The 20,867-nt window shown below is 46.9% G+C and overlaps 1 protein-coding gene across 2 annotated transcripts in view; it reads right to left on the bottom strand.

Moving 5' to 3' along the window:
* SCAMP2 (secretory carrier membrane protein 2) overlaps window positions 1-20,867 on the bottom strand; it is a 29,400-nt gene that overhangs the window by 6,889 nt on the left and 1,644 nt on the right. Inside the window, exons 2-7 of one of the 2 annotated variants that reach the window (XM_037833436.1) lie at window positions 4,114-4,182; window positions 3,641-3,739; window positions 3,005-3,133; window positions 1,604-1,721; window positions 940-1,068; window positions 108-267 (exon numbers count right to left, since the gene is read on the bottom strand). In XM_037833436.1, coding sequence (XP_037689364.1) covers window positions 108-267; window positions 940-1,068; window positions 1,604-1,721; window positions 3,005-3,133; window positions 3,641-3,739; window positions 4,114-4,182 — 704 coding nt within the window. The remainder of the gene's footprint in view (window positions 1-107; window positions 268-939; window positions 1,069-1,603; window positions 1,722-3,004; window positions 3,134-3,640; window positions 3,740-4,113; window positions 4,183-20,867) is intronic. The other variant, XM_037833435.1, reaches the window with a different exon arrangement.

The raw sequence follows: 20,867 nt of genomic DNA, 5'->3' as shown, positions 1-20,867 counted from the left end.
CCATTCTATTCTGCTCCAGGAACAAGATAGGGCCACAGGGTTATGAGAGTAGACCTGCTACCTGAGATGCCAGACATACACTCATGCCTTTCCCCAGCACTACTCACCTAAAGGCCTTATAGGTGGGTCGATACCAACAAATGAAAGCACAGGGGGTGAAGATCAGAAACCACAGGATCGAGAGGCCAAAGTCCACTCCCTTGGTGCTGTCAGCTGAGAACCAGGCCAGGCAGGCAAGCAGGTTCAGAAACAGAGTCACTGAATGCACTGGGAGGGGAGAGAGATATGGGCTTGCACCAGGGTGGCTCAAGGGCTCCCCAACATGGCAAACCACTCCCTGGGAGAGAAGGGGAGTCCATGTTGTGAGGACAGCTGCAGAAATAGCTGAGGGCTTTGGTCTGGATGACTTAGGCAGGGTCAGCTCCCATATTTTAGTTTTCTGGGATTGCGAATCCAGGGACCAAACTAAGCTCCTAAAAGGTGATGGGAGAAGCCAGGTATTGGGGGTGAGGGCAGTGGGGTTTGAAGTCCTTCTCTCAATAACTCTTTCCCCTGGCAATGGATGCCTGGATGGCCCATAATGGAGGTACAGGAAAAGTCTTTTTTCCTCACCCCTAGGAGCTGAGGGGGCCATGGGGAAGAACAGGGCTTCACCTGAGGAGGGCATTTTAGCATAAAGAGCTCTCTAGGAACTGGGAGCCTCTGGCTGGTCCTACTGGATCTGTGATCTGGGCTGCCCTTTGCAGGGAGGCTCCCAGGACAGGCTGAGAAGGGCCAATTAAGGGAGCAGAAGGCCTTTCCCCAGCCCAGCCAAGGCACCAAGGATAGCTAGAGTCCGCAGAAAGCATTTACTCCAGGGAGTAGTGGCCAGAGGGTGGACAAGGCTCTTGGGTCCCACCTCTTTTCACCCTGGGCTCAGGGGACAGGTGCAGGACTCACACATCCACAGGTAGTAGAGCATCTTGCATGTCCGCTGGTAGTCAGCAGGGATCTCGGTGGAGAAATCCTGGTAGAAGCAGGGTTTGATGGGACACCATGAGGGCAGAGGCGGCCAGTTGTTCTCTCTCACTGTGTAGAAAGAGAAAGAGTGATGAGCAAGGGCCCAGCCTCAGAGGTAGGGCTACCAGAGGGGCTCCAACACCAGGGCTCGGGGACTTTAGGGAGCATGGGGTGGGATGAGAGGAGGGTGATGGGACAGACACAGAAACTGACTCCAAGAAAATGGGCTCCCTGAAAGCACTGGGAAAAACAGAGAGCTAAACGCATAAGTGATTATTTTTATTAACCACCAACCAAAAGCATGACAACAGGGATATTCATCATAGCAAGGAATTTGGGACCAGTGCCCCCACTGCACCGAAGAATCTTAGAGTTGGGAAGGAGCTCAGAAACAATCTATATCCTCTGACACTCAACTGTAGGTCCCCTATACTTCTAACTCTTCCTGCTCTTTCCCAAGACCGGCACCATTCTAAGGTGATCAAGAGATCAGCCAAACCTCCCAGGAACAAGGTGGCACTGGGAGAGTCCTCCTGCAGGACTCAGGAAACTCTCCTGCCCCAAGCAGGCCAGCCCTGGGCCCCAAGCAGCCTTCCTTCCTCACCGTGTAAGTTGGCCACAGTATTCTGCAGCTCCCGCTCCTTGCGTTCCAGCTCGGCAGCTTTCCTGTCCAGTTCTTCCTGCTGCCGAAGCAGGCCAGCCTGGGCTGCAGAGGCCACGGCCTGGAGGGAATGGGGGTGGCAGGGTGGAGCAGCCGGACACAAAAGACAGAGGGATGGTGTCAGCTTGGCAGAAAAAGTCAGAGTGGCTTGTCCCAGGCAGGGAGAGCCAGCAGGGAGTCCCAAAGGCAGCCCCAGCCCCCAAGAGTGTCTTGGGTACCAGGGTCTGCCAAAGAGAAGCCAAGATGACCTGCCTCCTACAGCCCTCACACCACCCCTGGCCCTCAGCTGTCACCAAGGCACTTCTCTCCCCTTCATCCCTGAGCATGCAATAGGAAGACCATCCCAAGTGACTTCCTCCCTTCTCCCCCAGACTGGAAACTCCAGGCAAAGTTCAGTTATAGAGACCTTTGGGGATAAAAGCAAAAGAATAGACTGCACAAGGGACTAGCCCATAGCCAGAAACCAAGACCCAAGCCTCATCTGAAGAGTCTGCAGGGGTATATGTGTGAAGGCGGGACAGCAAATCTGCTGGCAGCAAGCAGGGAGGGAAGACACTTGTGGGCGGGCAGTCTGTGTACCCGGCCTCAGGGATTTGTGTTTAAGCCCCAGTAGTTCCACCTGGATAGAAGTGATCACCTGAACTGTGACTGACCACAACCCAGGACAGCCCCTTCGGCTTGAATTTCACCACTTGGCACAGTCCAAGCTTTACCCCCTTTCAGGCTGAGAGGAGCCCCTGGGAGAGGCAGCCAGGGGACTGGAAGTGAGGCTGAGCACAACTGATCGCAGGGCTTGGGTGCTCCAGGCCAGGGCCCCGCTCCTGCAGGGTCTGCAGCACATTTGGGCCAGTCCTAAAGAGTGACTCTACAGTTCTTTTTAGGGAGCAGATATCAAACTGGTCATCTCACGGGATTTCAGGCCAGGCATACACACCTGTAGATGTGTACACACACACGTTCTCTGTTTCCCTCCCTCCAAAAGCAGTTCTCCAAAGAGTTAAGGCTGCCTTCAAGAGGTAAACTGCAAGCACTGGAGGCAGAAGCAGGACTAGAATTGACCACACCAAACTACCCTGAGGGTCTCAGCCCCCTCTCCTTAAGACTATGGTTTAGTTGAACAGGAGCCAGGGCCCTGCAGCCCACCACCCAGCTGAACAAGACTCGCCACCCTGCATCGAAGCCCTGGGAGGCCCACGGGATGGACACGGGCTCCAGGGCAGGGGCAGCACTTTCAGAACCCGGCCAGGCCATGGAAGCAGCCTGGGGCCCGTGGGGGTCCAAAGCCCAGCTTGGGCAGGCTCCAGGCGCCTTGCCTTCACTCTTGCTCATCTACACTTTGCCTACCTTCGGAAGATTTCGCATGTAGGTATCTCTGAGAATACTATCTCCTCCTAGCAGCATCTGCCTCTCTGAGAGCTCACTCACTGCCACGAACCTGGTAGGCAGGAACTTGCTGGCCTGTCTAAGCAGGAGCTGCAACACATAACTCCACTGTGGGCCACGCTCATCAGGAAGAGCAAGGAGCATGGGACAGGGCAGTGGGGTGACAGAGCCGAGTGCCAGGTGCAAGGCAGACAAGATTTGCCATGTTTGGAAGGGACAAGGGAAAACGGGCAGGAAGGCAGGAACAAACGAGGTTAAGGAAGCAAGAGATTCTGGGCCCAAGGAATTCTGGAGTGGCACGGCAAGGGCAAACGCTCTCCTGGAAGACACCAGGGATGCCAGCTTGGTGAGTCAAGCTATTTTTTTTTGTGGTGGTAGTAGTGGGTGATATGGGGGAGGGAATGTCAGCTGGTAAGACAGTCCCTCCACCTGCAAGGGTTGAAGTGGCCAGCTCCAAAGAAATTAGCAAGAGCTCCTTGAAGGGGAACTAGGGATATTAAGGCCCTCTGCCTGTCCCCCAAACTCAGGGCTCAGCTACTGGTCTGGGTGCACCCCTCTCTGCAGAGGAAAAGCCAAAGGGTTCTCTGTCACCAGTACCTGGGGGGTTGGCTGGGCTGGTTCTACTGAGGGCTGGAGAACTGCCGGCTGCGAGGGCCCAGGGAACTGTGTGACTGGAACCGTTGTCGCTGCATTTGTCTGCGTGGGACAGAGCAAAGCAGGGAAGTGAGTGCCACAAGTCTGGGCTATGGGGCAAACCCACAGCAGGGTCGGATGCCCAGGAGCACCCAGGTGGCTTGGGCCCCGGCCTGTGAGGCCCCCAGCACAGGGCAATCTGGTGCCTAACCCACATCCCTGGGCCTCACTCCTGCACTGCCCTACCCTCTTCAGGTAGGGCCCACATCATGGATCCCAAGGGGAGGATTTCAGAGAGCCTCGAGTGACCTCTCCCTCCTCCCCCCACCCCTTGGAGGACTGCAGCATCTCAGAGCTGTCTCCGTCTCTGCAAGACCCCTTGTCCCCAAGACCCCAACACCACGCTGAAGATCAGAGGACTCAGTATGTTCACCAACCTCTGAGAAGGGGTTGAATTCCGCCAGGCCACCCTGAGGGGCATTGGTCAGCTGGGTCACTGAGGGGTCCTGAGAATGCAAATGAGAGCCATTCAGACACTGGGGAGGGGAAAGAGCCTGCGGGGGGCGGGAATCACCACCTCTCGGCCCCTGCCAGGGCCAACAGCCCATTCCTGTTATACCTGGCTGAAGCGAGCCTACTGAAGACCCTTCCTAGTGCCCCGACAAGCCTCTCCTGAGGGCCCCTGAGCTCAGCTCCAGCCACCCCAGAGCTGCAATCTCTTCTCCCTTCCTGGAGAAGGAGAGGTTCAGTCCAGCAGACTTCCCAGAAGAGATCTAGGGCAAGCTTGACACCCCAAGGCCTGGGAATGGCCCTTCGTGTTCTTGTTAGTGTCCTTTGCAGATCTAAAACTGCTCACAGTATTTATCCCTAGGGAGTGGGGGTCTTGGAGGGTGGGGAGGGCAGGATAAGTGGGGTGGTTGGGTGGAGACTGACTTTTCACTTTGTAACTTTTTTATACTGTTTTATTACTTTACAGAGAGCTTTTATTTCCGCTGTCAGTGCTTTCCTCATAACATCAGGCACACTTGCTATGAATACAAATATATATGAAGGGCTCAGAGATAGAAATCCAGGAAAATGTTTTTGGTTTATTTTTTTCCTAGATTCTTTCCAAAAAAATGTAAAACTGCCCTCAGAACACAGCCTTTCCCTTGAGTTTTCAATCCTCCCTTCCCCGCCTGATCTCCGCTAGAGGCCAGCCCTTCCACCCAGGGCCTGCAGGGGCCTCTGCCATACTCTTTGAACGCCTCGTGGCCTCCCTGCTGCCAGGGGCTGGCCTAACTTCATCCTTTCCCTCCCCTTGCCATCATAGGAATGGGGCTTGGGTTCAGCTCAGCAGCAATGCCTTGGCTCTGGAGGAACAGCTGGGAAAGGCGACGGCCTGCCACTGGCCTCCGCCAAGGCCCCGACTATCCTCCGGGGCCTGGAAGAGTATGTGCCCTGCCTTCAGCACCTCACACCCCCGCTCCCTCTCCACTCATCCAGATGCTCCTGTCCTTCAGAGCCAGCCTCGCCTCCACCAGGAAGTCTCCTCAGACTGAACTCTTAAAATACAGTGTTTCAGATATCAATCCCTTCAATTTATTGCTAGGAAAACTGACACTGGCCATGGTGAAGTAACTCGTTGGAGGTCTCAACATGGGGGCTCTTTCCCTTCCCTGAACATTTATAGAGCCGAGGGTCAACACTGCATGTGTTCTCTGACATTTTCCCACTTCCTGACTTCTCTTTCCATCTGGACCACTAGTTCCTAGAGCATGAAACTGTGTCCAACCCTTCTTCAGGCTGACTCAGACTGGTGTTTCTGGACGAGAGCAGAGCCATGCCCTCTTGTAGCCCCTACTTCCCCCGAGCCAAACCTCCTCTGCATGTCCTTTCTGCTGGACACCACCCCTGCAACCTGGCCAAAGTGGCCAAGGAGGCCGCTTGGGCAAAGAGGACGGCAGGGAGCCCTGAGATTATCTGTTGGCTGAACAACTGACAGTTTTATCCCAGAATTACTGGGTTGGCCTCCAGTAAGGAAGACTTGGGGCTCAGTATCTGTTCTCCTTTCAGACTCAGCAGACACCAGGCCATAGCTGAGAGAGTGAGCCGAAGCCAATGAAATCAGATCACCACCCAAGGAACTGGTTACTCAAGTCTGAGCCACTACAGGATGGGGCAGCAGTTTCAGGTGCTGGCATACATACACCTGGCCAAGGAACATATGTTGAATAAGCATCCACCCGGCCCAGAGAGAGCTGTCATTTCCTTTATCGATGTCAGCCAGTCTGGGATGGAGCAAGGGATCGGAGGCTGACTACCCTGGTCCACACTGATCCCTCCTCCTTTTTCTAAAGTCTTCTAGATTCAGCCCTTGGACCCCTCACTGGGCTCACCATGAACAAATCCTGCCTCCACTAGCAGGCTGTAAACTCTGCAGCCAGGTGCTTCTGTGCCTGATTCACCCTTCTAGCTCCCTGGTGCTTGGTGAACTGCCTGATGGAGAGCACAAGCTCAGCGAGTGCTTGAGAATAAATGCCTGCATGCTGTAGCTCCTCTACCCTCCCTAGGAGGCGCTGCCCAAATGTCAGGGCATAGAGAAAGGAAGGGCACCTGCATCACAGCGGCAAACCAGGAGCAACTCGCCTGGAAAAGGAGCCTAGAACACACCGTGTTCTCATGGGAGGAAACCTGGGTTCGTCCTCCAAGATACGAGTGGCTTCAAGAGAAGCTAAGGCCTGAGGGGAGAGCAGGGAAAGGGGGGTACTGCAAGAAGGAGCTGGCATTTACTAAGTATCTACTATAGTGAAGTGCCAGTCACCCTGAGCTGCCACTACTGTCAAGCTGTCAGAAAAGAAGGCTCTACAGAGTTTCTATTCAGGGTGATGGGAAAGTTTTGGTAATGAATGGTGGTGATGGTGGCACATTGAGCATGTAATTAACACCACTGAATTGTATACTTGAAAGTGGTCTAAATGGGGAGTGTTTTGTACATATGTTACCATAATAAAAATAAATGAAAAAGAAAGAAAGAAAAGAAGCCTCTACTAGGCTTTCTCAACCTGCTTCTCAAGAGAATTAAGCCCCACTGTGCTGCGGCACCCACCACCTGTAAGGGCTTAACTTCTCTCCTGTGCTTCGAGTACTCGTTCTGTTCCATCCCTGAGAGAACTCAGCAAAGGCACGTCCATCAGTTTCTGTGTTCTGGGGCTCAGATGAGGAACCCTGGCTGAGACAGGCTACAGCACACTTCCTCAGTTAACCTTCACTGCCACCCTGTAAGGGAGGCTTAGTTATATTTTTACAGCTAGAAGAAAAGCCCAAGCTCAGAGAGGAGAAAAAACTTATCCAGGATCTTGGCATCTGTCTCAGCCAGATTCTGAATCCAAGTTTGTCTGTCTCCCAAAACACAAGACTGCCCATCTGAGAGGTCTGCTTGGGTACCAGTGCATCCTGAGCCTAGTAAGGTGCCAAGAATCTGTGGTTGAGTGAATGAACCCCACTCCGCAGGGACATTGGCAAGGGCACTTTGAGTGGCCAGGAGATGGCTTCTCCCCATTTATTCCTAACCTTCAAAGAGCCGGTTCTTGGAGCACACCCTTGGTAAAGCCCATGGAGAGAGAGCCTTGCAAACAGGGACTACACCTAATGGCCTCGGCAGGACCAGCAGCTTTCACTCTGAGTCACGAATAGAAAGTCAACAGCATCAACCTTCCTTCCCCCTCACCAAGCATCAGCTGCCTCTGAAGTGGGTCAAGCAGTTATTTAAAAGGATGGCAAGAACTAAGTTTCACCTACAAAGGAGAAGTAATCTAAAACCTCCGTCAGTGGCCAACGGACTCAGACTGCCCAGTGGCCTTTACTGAATCTACAACAAAGCAGCAGCTCCTAAACTCGGTTCTTTTCATTCAGCAACAGCTACAAACAGTTGTTTGGGACACGTCAAGGTAAACAGCGCCCAGCTCTTGGCCTTCTGGAGTCCACAGTCTGGTGGCTGCAACAAGCATGCACACGAGGCTGTGCTGGGACTGCGGTGAGGTGTGTGACCCAGTGGTGACAGAGGGAGGGAGGAGACACTGCGGAGCACCTCAAGGAAGGCAGGATTCCAAGAGGAAGGAAGGAGGTGAGCAAGGGCCCGGGGGCAGGGAAACATTGCTGTCTAACAAGGCTGTGAAATCACTGAGAGGAAAAAGGCAGGCAGGCTGGTGCTCTGCCAAGAAGGGCCATGAAAAGCACACTTGTTTCTATGGGTCTGGAAATCTCTTTCCACATGTTTCACAGGTCCTGGCTATGCCTGAGCTCACTGTTGACTTTTCCTTGCTTTCCCCATCCTGTGCTCCACTAATGTTCCCAGTGTGGGGTTTATTTCAAGCCCCAAATAAACACTTATTGAATATCTCATGGACTAAAATAATCCAGGGTCTCTGGGAGGCAAAGAGTCACCAATACTTTGGAACTTCTGTGAGTCTAATTTTCTTTGGAGATGAGACTGTGTATCAAAGGACAAGAAGAAAGGGCCATTGTCCCCAGAGTGACTGGCTGGGTCCCAAGCACACAAAAAGCCACAATTAACCTTGATGCTCTGTGACCCGGAACCTGAGAATCCATCCTAAGGAAATATGACAAAAACACAAAAAAAACCTGTATCTGCGAAGATGTTTACTGCACTGTTATTTATAAAAGGGGAAAAAGCAGGAAACAACTTAAATATCCAACAGAGAACACAAGTAGGTTTTAATGCACATCCCCTCAATATTTTAAACAGCCACCAAAAATGACAGCTATGAAGACAGGGCAGCAATCAGAAAAAGCTTTGTTACATGAATACCAAATTGTAATTTCATAAAAAGTGCACACATGAAAAAAGACTGGCAGGAACAACTAGACCAAACAGGCATATATAGAACACTTCACCCAACAGCAGCAGAACACATTCTTCTCTACTGCACATGGATCATTCTCCAGGATAGGCCATCTGATAGATCACAAAACAAGTCTCAATAAACTCAAAACCAAAGAAGTCATACAATGTATCTTCTCAGATCACAAGGGAATGAAGGAGGAGATCAATAATGGGGGTGTGGGGGGAATTTCAACAACACATTCTTAACCAACGGGTCGAAGAAGAAATCACAAGGGTAATTAGGTAATATCTCGAGGCGAATAAAAACCAACACACAACATACCAAAACTTATGGGATGCAGCAAAGGCAGTGGTGAGAGGGAAATTCATACCTCTAAATACTTACATTAACAAAGAAGAAAGATCTCATTTCAGAGACCTAACCTCAAAACTGGAGGATCTAGAAAAAGAAGAGCAAACTAAACCCAAAGTGAGAAGGAAGGAAATAAAGATTAGAGCAGAGATAAATGAAGCAGAGGGAAAAAAGAGAGAAAATCAACAAAACAAAAAGTTTGTTCTTTGAAAAGATCAGTAAAATTGACAAACATGTAGCTAGACTGGCAAAGAAAAAAAGAGAGAGAATACAAATAACTAAAATCAGAAATGAAAAGGGGGGCATTACTACCAACCTCACAGAAATAAAAATCCTATAAGAGGATACTATGAAAAACTGCATGCCAACATATTAGACAACCTAGACGAAATGAACAAATTCTTAAAAATAAACAATGTACCTACACTGACTCAAGAAGAAATAGAAGACCAATAACAAATAAAGAGATTGAATAAAAAACCTCCCAACAAAGAAAAGCCCACAACCAGATGTCTTCCCAAAGGAATTTTATCAAACACTCGAAGAATTAACACCAATCCCGCACAAATTCTTCCAAAAAATTGAAGAGGAGGAAACATTCCCTAACTCATTTTATGAGGCCAATATCACCCTCATACCAAAGCCAGAGAAAGATATCATAAGAAAAAATTACAGCCCAATATCCCTTATGAATATAGAAGCAAAAATCCTCAGCAAAATACTAGCAAACTGAATCCAACAGCATGTTAAAAAAAATTATACATCATGATCAAATGGAATTTATCCCAGGTATGCAAGGGTGGTTCAACATAAGAAAATCAATTTATGTAATACACCACATTAAAAAAACAAAGGAAAAAAAAAAACACATGATCATCTCAAGTGATGCAGAAAGGCATTTGACAAAGTCCACCAGCCCTTCTTGAAAAAAACAACACTTAGAAAAGTAGGACTAGAAGGAACTTCCTCAACATGATGAAGGGCATGACAACTAAAATCACTCAATGGTGAAAGACTGAAGGCTTTCCCTCTAAAATCAAGGAAGCCCACTGTCACCAGTGCTACTCAACGTTGTTCTGGAAGTTCTAGCCAGAGGAATTAAGCAATAAAAAGAAAGAGAGGGCATCTAAATTGGAAAGAAAGAAGTAAAACTTTCCCTATTTGCAGATGACATGATCCTATATATAGAAAATCGTGAAATCCACAACAAAACTTCTAGAATTAATCAGTGAAATCAGGAAAGATGGTGTGTCGGTTTGAATGTATTATGTCCCCTAGAAAAAGCCATATTCTTTGATGCAATCTTGTGGGGCAGACATTTTAGTGCTGATTAGATTGGAATTCTTTGAATGTTTCCATGGAGATGAGCCCCACCCAACTGTAGGTGATGACTCTGATGAGATCATTTCCATGGATGTGTGGCTCCGCCCATTCAGCCTGGGCCCTGATTACTGGAGCAGTATATAAGCTCAGACAGAAGGAGCCAGCTTGCTACAGCCAAGAGGGACACTTTGAAGAAAGTATAGGCAGCTGCAGATGAGAGACATTTTGAAGACAGCCATTGAAAGCAGACTCTTGTTCTGGAGAAACTAAGAGAAGACAAATACCCCAAGTGCAACTAAGAGTGACATTTTTGAGGAACTGCAGCCTAGAGAGGAATGTCTTGGGAGAAAGCCATTTTGAAACCAGAACTTTGGAACAGATGTCAGCCACGTGCCTTCCCAGCTGACAGAGATTTTCTGGACACCACTGGCCATCCTCCAGTGAAGATACCCGATGGCTGATGTGTTACCTCAGACACTTTATGGCCTTAAGACTGTAACTGTGTAACGATATAACCCCCCTTTTATAAAAGCCAATCCATCTCTGGTGTTTTGCATTCTGGCAGCGTTAGCAAACTAGAACAGATTTTGGTACCAGAGAAGTGGGGTGCTTTTGCTGTTGAATTTGTAAATACCAAACATGTTGGAATGGCTTTTTAAATGGATAAGGGGAAGACTCAGGAAGAACTGTGAGGAGCTTGATAGAAAAGGCCTAAACTGCTTCGAAGAGACTGTTTGTGGAAATATGGACTCTAAAGATACTTCTGACGAGGCCTTGAACAGAAATGATGACTCTATTCTTGTGAACTGGAAGAAAGGCGATCCTTGTTTTAAAGTGGCAGAGAATTTGGCAAAATTGAGTCCTTGTGTCAGATGGTAGGAAGAATTTGAAAGCGACCACCTGGAATACTTAGCTGAAGAGATCTCCAGACTACGTGTGGAGGGTGCACCCTGGCTTCTCCTTGCAGCTTATAGTAAAATGCGAGCAGAGAGAGATAAACTTAGAACTGAACTCTTGGATTCAAAGAAACAACCAGAAGCTGATGGCTTGGAAAATTACGGGCTTCCAGGGGGTGGAATCCTAGAAGCTACAACCCAACATGAGGAAGTAACCAAACATGGAACCCAGCCGCCATGGGTTAAGAGAAAGGATTTGTGGAAAGTCCTATTGTCTGACGGCTTTGACCCCGTGTGCTTCATGCAAAGCCAACAGAATTTTTGCGAGATCTTTATAGACAGAGCCACGGCCGGCTGGTCTGGACTGGAGGAGACAGACGAGGAACAAATTGAAGAAAAGATTTCTTCAAAGACAGAGCCATGGAGGTTGAGGTCTGGAGTCAAGAGGTCTCAGGCTGGGAGAGTGGAGTGGCCCACACACATGGAAAGGGTGAGTTTGCCCCGGAGGTCGAGGGCGGGCCTTCCGCCTCGATGCTGAGGAAATGTCCTGCCACCCCAAGCCCCAAAGAGGCTGGAGCACATTCCCAGGGAACTGGGGAGAGCCTGGCTGCCACCACACTGTTCTGAAGGGGTTAAGCGTGTGCCCTGGAGATGGAAGGGAATCCGGGTGCTGCCCCGATGTTTGAGGAGGGTGGGGCCGAGTAGGTGGTCTCCCCAATGTGTGGATATGTTGGAGAACTCACCCCAGCGTTTGGAGAGGAAAGGGCAACCGCAAATGCCCTTAGGAAGGGTTAGACTCCCGATCTCTCAAGCCCCAAGGATGCAACATCGTTCTGTAAATGACTCTCAGACTTTGAAATCTAATGGAGTTTGTCCTGCGGGTTTTAGGAACTGTTTTGGTCTTGTTAACCCTGTTTTCCTTACTCTTTCTCCTTATGGCAGTGGGAATGTTTATCCTATGAATGTCCCTCCTTTGTGTTTTAGAAGCACATAACTTGTTCTAAGTTCACAGATCCACAGCTAAAGGAAAATTATGCCTTAGGACTGACCACGCCTATAATTGATTTTGATGGAATCTTGTATTTAACTATTGTTACTGAAATGATTTAAGTTTCTGTGATATTGTTGTGGGATGAATGTATTTTGTATATGGACAGTTAATGTCATTTTGGGGTCCAGGGGGTGGAACATGCCAGTTTGAATGTATTAAGTACCCCCAAGCGCCATTATCTTTGATGCAATCTTGTGTGGGCAGACCTATCAGTGTTAATTAGATTGTAATTCTTTGAGTGTTTCCATGGAGATGCGCCCCACCCAACAGTGGGTGATGACTCTGATTGGATAATTTCCATGGAGGTGTTGGCCCGCCCATTGGGTGCACTATATAAGATCAGACAGAAGGAGCAAGCTTGCTATAGCCAAGAGAGACACTTTGAGGAAAGCACAGGAGCTGCAAATGAGAGACAGTTTGAAGATAGCTGTTGAAAGCAGATGCGTGCTCCAGAGAAGCTGAGAGAGGACAAATATTCCAAGTGCAACTAAGAGTGACATTTTGAGGAACTGCAGCCTAGAGGGGAACGTCCTAGGAGATAGCCATTTTGAAACCAGAACTTTGGAACAGACGCCAGTCACGTGCCTTCCCATCTAACAGAGGTTTTCCGGACACCATTGGCCATTCTCCAGTGAAGGTACCCGATTGCTGATGTGTTACCTTGGACACTTTATGGCCTTAAGAATGTGACTGTGTAACCAAATAAACCCCTTTTATAAAAGCCAATCCATCTCTGGTGTTTTGCATTCTGGCAGCATTAGCAAACTAGAACAGATGGCATCATACAAGATCAACACACAAAAATCAGTAGTGTTTCTATACACTAGTAATGAAAAATCTGAAGAGGAGATCAAGAAAAAAATCCCATTTACAACAGCAACTAAGAGAATCAAATATCTGAGAATAAATTTATCCAAGGAAGTAAAGGACTTGTACATAGAAAACTACCAAACATCACTAAAAGAAATAAAAAAAAGGCCTAAAAGAATGGAATGACATTCTGAGTTCATGGAATGGAAGACTAAATATTGTTATGCTGTCAATTCTACCCAAAACAATTTACAGATTCAACCCAATCCCAATCAAAATTCCAATAGCCCTCTTTGCAAAAATGGAAAAGCCAATCATCAAATTCACATGGAAGGGTAAGGGGCCACAAATACCTAAAACCTTCTTGAAAAAGAAAGAAGTTAGTTGACTCATGCATCCTGTTTGTAAAACGTACTACAAAGCCACAGTAATCAAAATGCACAGTACTGGCACAAAGACAGACATCTAGACCAGTGGAATCAAACTTCGAGTTCAGAAGTAGACCCTCATATCTATGGCCAATTGATTTTTGACAAGGGTGCCAAGTCCATTCAACTAGGAAATAACAGTCTCTCCAACAAATGGTGCTGAGAAAACTGGATATCCAGATGCAAAAGAATGAAGACAGACCTCTACTTCACACCTTATACAAAAATTAACTCATAACAGATCAAAGACCTAAATATAAGAATCAAAACTATAAAATTCCTAGAAGGACACATAGGGAAGCATCTTGAAGACCTGTATTGGGCAACAATTTCTTAGACTTTACACAAAAGCACACACAAAAAAATTGATCAATGGTACTTCATCAAAATTAAAATCTTTTGTGCATCAAAGGACTTCATCATGAAAGTAAAAAGACAATGTACAGAATGGGAGATATTAAACCTATATCTGATAAAGGTTTAATATCCAGAATCTATTTAAAAATACTTTAACTCAACAACAAAAAAACACAACCCAATTAAAAAATGGCCAAAAGACTTGAATAGACATTTTTCCAAAGAAGATATCCAAAGGGCCAAAAGCACATAAAAAGATGCTCCACATCATTAGCCATTACAGAAATGCAAATCATAAACGCAATGAGATACCATTTCACACCCACTAGAATGGCTACTATTAAAAAACGGAAAATAATTAGTGTTGGTAGGAATGTAAAATGGTGCAACCACTGTGAAAGACAGTTTGGTGGTTCCTCAAAAAGTTAAGTATAGAATTACCCTATGACCCAGCAACTCCACTTCTGGGTATATACCCCAAAGAATTGAAAGCAGGGACTCAAACAGATGTTTGCACACCTAGTGGCATTATTCACAAGTGCCAAAAGACAGAAGCTCCCCAAATGATCATCAACAGATGAATGGATAAACAAATTGTGGTATATACATATAATGAAATGTTCAGTCATAAAAAGGAATGACGTTCCAATATATGCGACCACATGGATGAATCATGAAGACAATATACTGAGTGAAAGAAGCCAGACACAAAAGGACAAATATTGTATGATCTCACTGATATGAAATAATTAGGATAAGCAAATTCACAGAGTCAAAAACCAGAATACAGGTTGCCAGGAGCCGGGGTGACAAAAGGGAGTAGGGAATTAATGCTTAATTGGTACAGAATTTTGTTTGGGGTGTGGGAAAAGTTCTGGTAATGGATGTTAGTGATGGTAGAACAACATTATGAACCTAGTTAACAACAATGAAGTGTGTATTTGAATGTGGTTGAAAGGGGAAATTTTAGGTTGCAAATATGTTACTAGAATAAAAAACAAAAAAAACACATAGGATTGTACAATAGTGAACCCTAACGTAAACTATGAAGTACAGCTAATAGAACATTTATAATAATATTCTTTCATCAATTATAACAAAGGCACCACACTAATATAAAATGTTAATAACAAGGGGGTGATGGTAGTTTGAAGCAGTATGTACTCCAGAAAAACATGTTCTTAAATTTAACCCATATCTGTGGGTATGAACCCATTGTAAGTGGACCTTCTGATGAGGTTACTTCAGTTAAGGTGTGGCCCATCTCAATCAGGATGGGTTTTAACCCCATTACTGGAGTCCTTTAGAAGTGGAATGAAATTCAGAAAGAGAGAGAGAGCGAGCACCAGAGGGAGTGGCTAGAAGCCAAACATCAAGGGAACCCGGAAGAGAAGGAGAAACCAGGACACACCACCATGCGCCTTGCCATGTGACAAACTAAGAACCAAGGATCACTGGCAGCCAGCCCCAGAATACCAGTCTTTGGGGAGAAAGCATTGCCTTGATGGTGCCTTGATTTGGACATTTTCCCAGCCTCGAAATTGTGAGCTAATAAATTCCCACTGTTTAAACAGACCTATTTCATGGTATTTGCTTGAGCTGGCTAGGAAACAAAAACAGAGGGCATCTCCCCGCTACGTGGGACCCAACTCCCAGGGTTGTAAATCTCCCTGGCAACGCAGAGAATGACTCCCGGGGATGAATGTGGACCCGGCATCGTGGGACTGAGAGTATCTTCTTGACCAAAAGGGGGATGCAAAATGAGACGAAATAGTTTCAGTGGCTGAGAGATTCCAAATGGAGTCGAGAGGTCACTCTGGTGGACATTCTTATGCACTATATAGATAACACCTCTTAGGCTTTACTGTATTGGAATAGCTAGAAGTAAATACCTGAAACTACCAAACTCCAACCCAGCAGTCTGGACTCCTGAAGACAATTATATAATAATGTAGATTACAAGGGGTGACAGTGTGATTGTGAAGACCTTGTGGATCACACCCCCTTTATCTAGTGTATGGATGAGTGGAGGAATGGGGATAAAAACTAAAGGACAAATGGGGTGGGATGGGGGGATGATTTGGGTGTTTTTTTCACTTTTATTTTTTATTCTTGTTCTGGTTCTTTCTGATGTAAGGAAAATGTTCAGAGATAGACTGTGGTGATGAACGCATAACTATGTTATCATACTGTGGACAGTGGATTGTATATCATGGATGATTGTATGGTGTGTGAATGTATTTCAATAAAACTGAATTTAATAAAAAAAAAAAATTGAATATAAAAAAACAAAAAAACAAAAAAACAGAGGGCATATGGGAACTCTATTTTCCATGACATTTTCCTGTAAACCTACAACTTCATTAAAAAAGAAAAACAAACAAAAAGACGGTCAGGAAAGCACATCAAGATAACCATGGTTGCAAAAGACCAGTAGACATGTGGATGATTTATTTTCTGCTTTCCAAATTTCTATGTGGTTATGCTGCTTTTATTTTAAACACATGTATGCACACACACGCGCGCGCACGCGTGCACATTTAAGAGAGCCTGAGAACCCAACAAAAGAGCAAGGCCAAGGGCAGTGGTGTGCAAATTGTTCAGGAAATTAAATCCAAACTACTTGGCCTCGCGTTTGACACCTTTCATGACCTGGCACCAGGAGTCCCTATCCTCAAACCGAGCCTCTTGCCATCTCCTCTGATCTGATGACTCCCTAAACAAACCATTCCACACAAAGCAGTGGGCTAGTGGCACCAAGCAAAAGTCTTGCTTCCTGCCCTCAAGAGAGTACGGAGAATAAAACCGAAGCCAGGGTGAGAAGCGGTAGCTCCCAATGCTGAAATGGGCTGCGGGCAAAGGCAACAGGATCCCAGAGGAGGGAGTGACCGAAGCTGTCTGGAGACTTGGGGAAGACATTACTGAGTAATGTAGTAAAGAGGAAGTAGTAAAGTAGTAAAGAGAAAGATGAGAATGACCTTTGCAAAGACACATAATCTTTTTAAAGAGAGCTTGCATGTGTTTCAGGAATGAGAGGTCATGGAGGCTGTGGAGCTGCATGTGTGCAGAGGGAGAACCAGGAGTGTCAGGGACCCAGCCTGGAGAAGAGGTCGGGTCCGACTGGAGGAGTCTGGACTTTACTCTATGGGCATGGGGAACAATCAGGGATTTGTAAGCAGGGAGTACCATGACCGTCTCTGCCAGCAGTGAGGAGAGTGCTAGGAGTGGAGGACAGAGGATAGCAGCAAGCCAGGCCAGAGACAACAGTCCATGTGGGTGAAAGTGAGGAGTAAGGCATGGCAGCTGGGGACGGAGAAGAGGGGAGGATGCCACAGACCCTCCTCAGGTAGATGCCACAGACTTGTGGCAAGTCTTTGTGTTGGGAGGGGAATGGAGGGGCTCCAGGGCAAGAAAGGGGGGAAAGGCAAAGGAAAGAAAGGAGTTGAAAGACTGGGTTGCTGCCTTGGTGATTGGTGCACAGGGCCACCATTAAGCAAGATAAGTGATCAGGGGAGGAGGAGCAGGTTCTATCAGGGGTGGGTGTGAGGCAGTAGGGAAAGGGTCTGAGAAGATACTAGGGTCAGATTGGAAGTGGAGTATGCCTGGCTGGATGTTTCTAGCTTTGAGTTGGAAATACTGGTTTGAAGCTCAGGAGAAAGGCAAGGGCTAGGGACTAGATCTAGGGATTGCTGGTATGTGGATGCTACTCAGAGGCCACAGGAATGGAAGAGATTACTCAGAGGAATCAAGCGAGAAAACTGCCATGGACAGACCTCAAGGACACCCCAAGTGTATGAGATAGGAAGTGAAAACAGGCGGAGGTAGGTAAGAATTATCACCTGTCAAAGGAGACAGGGATGGAGAGAATTTCAAGAGAGACTGGTCAAATGAGCATTTGTCGCTGGCAGCAGGTGGATCTCAGGCTCCTGGCCCCCAAGAGCACTGGATCTGGGAGTGAAGAGGTGCCTGGGGCTGCAGCGTGGCCTGTGGGGGTGACCGGTACAACATGGAAGCACAGGGATAACAGCAGGCAGAAGCGACTTTTGTTTCTTAGTGCTCCTTCACTAGAAACACCCTCTCTTTCCATCTGCTAGGCTCTCGGCTCTCAGCCCGAGCCCTTCCTCCTCAGATCCCTCACAGGTCTTTTAGGCAAGTTTTGACTGCCCTTATCTTCCCCACAGTGTGTTGTCATTATCAGTGAGCATTTCTTAGCTCTCCAGCCAGATTAGAAGCTACTGAGCTCATCCTATGCCTGCTGGCCCTGATCTCCCACCCAGCCCCAAAGAGCAGGTATCAGTGCTGTGAATTAAAAGTGAGCAGCTCAAAAAGGGTGTTTGCTGGATGGCTCACACCCTGGGAATGCAACCTGCACAGAACTCTTCTCTGAATGGATCACAAGTACCCCATTTGCACTGGTTAAATATTACCATTTCTCTGAACACAGGATTATCCTACACCAAGTGGCTCCAAATAAAACTTAATGGAAGGGTACAGTCAAAGTTCATCTGTCTCTGGTCAAGTGCTTCCTAACTGCCTGCCTGGTTTTGGGCACCAACCCCAACAACTCCACCTGATGAAGGGGGCTAAAGCAGGAAGATCCCCATCTGGGCAGCTGTGTGTAGTCAGAGTTAAACTAGTAGGAATGTTGCTGTTTTCAAATTTCTTGAAGTTTGAAATCATCTGGTAGTTTGGAGAATTCTCAAAGATTCAGTCAGCTGGAGCCCACCCTCTTTGAGAAACGGTGAGGCCCTCAGTGTCCGCGCAGGGAACTTCATGCAACTCTGTTCACACCCAAATCACATTTCTGCCACTCCTTTCTCCTCCCACAGGAGAGAAATCTTCTAAATCTTTGAGAAGCAGCCACACCACTGAGATTATCTTTTAACTGCAAGGAGGCAATGTGTGAAAATGATAGTGTGTGATTTGGCAACCCATGAATGCTGAAAGGCTCAGCACCAACTCCTAGCCCCTTCTCTCCTTGAGCTCAGTGCCTTCTGCTGGGGATAGTCTGACAGAAAGGCCAAGTAAGAATGCAGCCCAGGCATTTGCCTGAGGGGTGTAATTTTTAGTGGACTACTGAAAAACAAAATGTATAGTGCGACCCCTACCCTTAGCCCCTCCATCCCTTCAACCACCTGACAAGACTTAATGAAAACCTTTGGGGGAAGACACCCTGGAATCAGCCCAAAGCAGGGACCCTTGTATACAGAAGGTACAAAGTGGATGTGCCATAATTAACACAGGGATTAGGGTGTGCCGACGGAGGTTGTGAAATCAGCAGCACTCAACTCAGCTCTCCACTTCCTGCTTCCTTGTCGGAGTTTGGTAAACCTCTGCTCTCTCATGACTTGGCTCTCCATTCACAACTCTCTGACTTTGCAGGAAGTTTTCTAATACTCACAGTTATACCTATACCCAAGGAAGAGATCATAAAAGCAAGGCGGTGGGGAAGGGTAGAGTACAGAAGGGGGCAGGTAAAGAACATGGATAAGGAAGTAGACTTAAAGAAACACACTGTGAGTTTTATGGAATATTGTAAAAGTTAGGAGAAAAAGAGTTCCATGGTTGAATAACTCTGAGAAATGCTGGGTCAAATAAAGTTGAACAAACGTGTTTATTGTAGGATTTCACAGAGCCTTTAACAAAACTCATAGGCCTTGTCAGTCTTCAAGAAAAATGGCCAAATTCATTTAGCCACAGAACCTTGAGCACCATTAAAGGACTGGTATTACTCAGATTATAATTTGGTATATGTTGCTTTAAAGTACTGTCTTAAAAAGCACAATAAATGTGGCTCCCACTCCCTTTATCCAGTGTATGGACAGATGAGTAGAAAAATGAGGGCAAAAAGTAAATGAATATTAGGGAGGGATGGGGGGTATGGGATGTTTTGGGTGTTCTTTTTTACTTTAATTTTTATTCTTATTCTTTTTTGTGTGGTAATGAGAATGTTCAAAAATCGTGGTGATGAATGCACAACTATATAACGGTACTGTGAACAACTGATTATATACTGTGGATGATTGCATGGTTTGTGAATATATCTCAATAAAATTGAATTAAAAAAAAAAGCACTATAAAATCTGTATTATCCCATCCCTAAATAATGGGGAAAAATAGTTTAGCTAATACTAATTTGTTACTTTCACCACCACCAGTACTCTCATTTCAAGAATGGTGGCAATGAGGATGATGCTACATTCTTTCCTTAGTTGACCTATAGCCTGAGGTAATTTAATAGCAATATCTGAGCTTCAAAAACCTGGGAATGTGGAGACTAGGTCTGGGCTCCTTCCTGCTGCTAATTGGCTGGAGACTTTAGCATGTCCCATCCTCACTGGGGTCTCCGGTTTCCTCACCTCTAAACTGAAGGGGTTGGAACAGATTTCTGAGGACGCCCCAACTCTGTCAACCATGGACTCTGAACGCTGTTATGTTCTATTTTTCCTAACCTCCAATTACATGGAGTGAAGGAAAAACAACTTTACTTTGAAAGGCTAACTCAGTGTGCCAGTTTTTAAGTCTATCACTTCTCCACTGCCTTCTCCTGTGCCAACACCCTTGGTAAATGAGGCTGGGTTCACACCCAGTCAACCAAGGGCTGCACCCTCCCAAGTCTCAGCCCTGGCAGTCAGGGAAGCAGATGCTGCCATTGCCAGGACAGGGAGGGCAGCTCTGATCAAGAGAAGATGCTCAGGGGCTTCCAAGCTGCTTCTCCCTACACAACTGTGTGCCAAGAGGGAAAAAAAACAGCCTGGGATGAGATGGAGAAGAATTGCAGCCAGCCAGCTCTCTTCCGCCTGCACAGGATTCCCCACCAGATGCTGCTGTTTACAGGACTACAGCTGCTTCCTGTCCTGCCATATCCTGGGGCTGCCTGATAGACAGACAGTCTTACTTGAATGCAGAAGTTATGTCTACCATAGTTTGCACAATCATTTCTGGGGCTAGAGATGTGGTTTGACTTTCAGGCAGATGTTAATATAGGGCAGAACTCAGTTCAACTATCTTGCCCACTGCCAGGGCTGGGGACAAGCTCTCTGCATTTGTGAACAGCTGACAGCTTAACTGTTAGCACCGGCACTTTATTTCTGATTCTGACAGGGGGGAATAATACAAATTGTCACA

Source organism: Choloepus didactylus, chromosome 4 (genome assembly GCF_015220235.1).
Source record: "Choloepus didactylus isolate mChoDid1 chromosome 4, mChoDid1.pri, whole genome shotgun sequence".
Taxonomy (NCBI): domain Eukaryota; kingdom Metazoa; phylum Chordata; class Mammalia; order Pilosa; family Megalonychidae; genus Choloepus; species Choloepus didactylus.
Note: the sequence above shows the minus strand (reverse complement) of the source record. Positions and strands in the feature narration are given on the sequence as shown.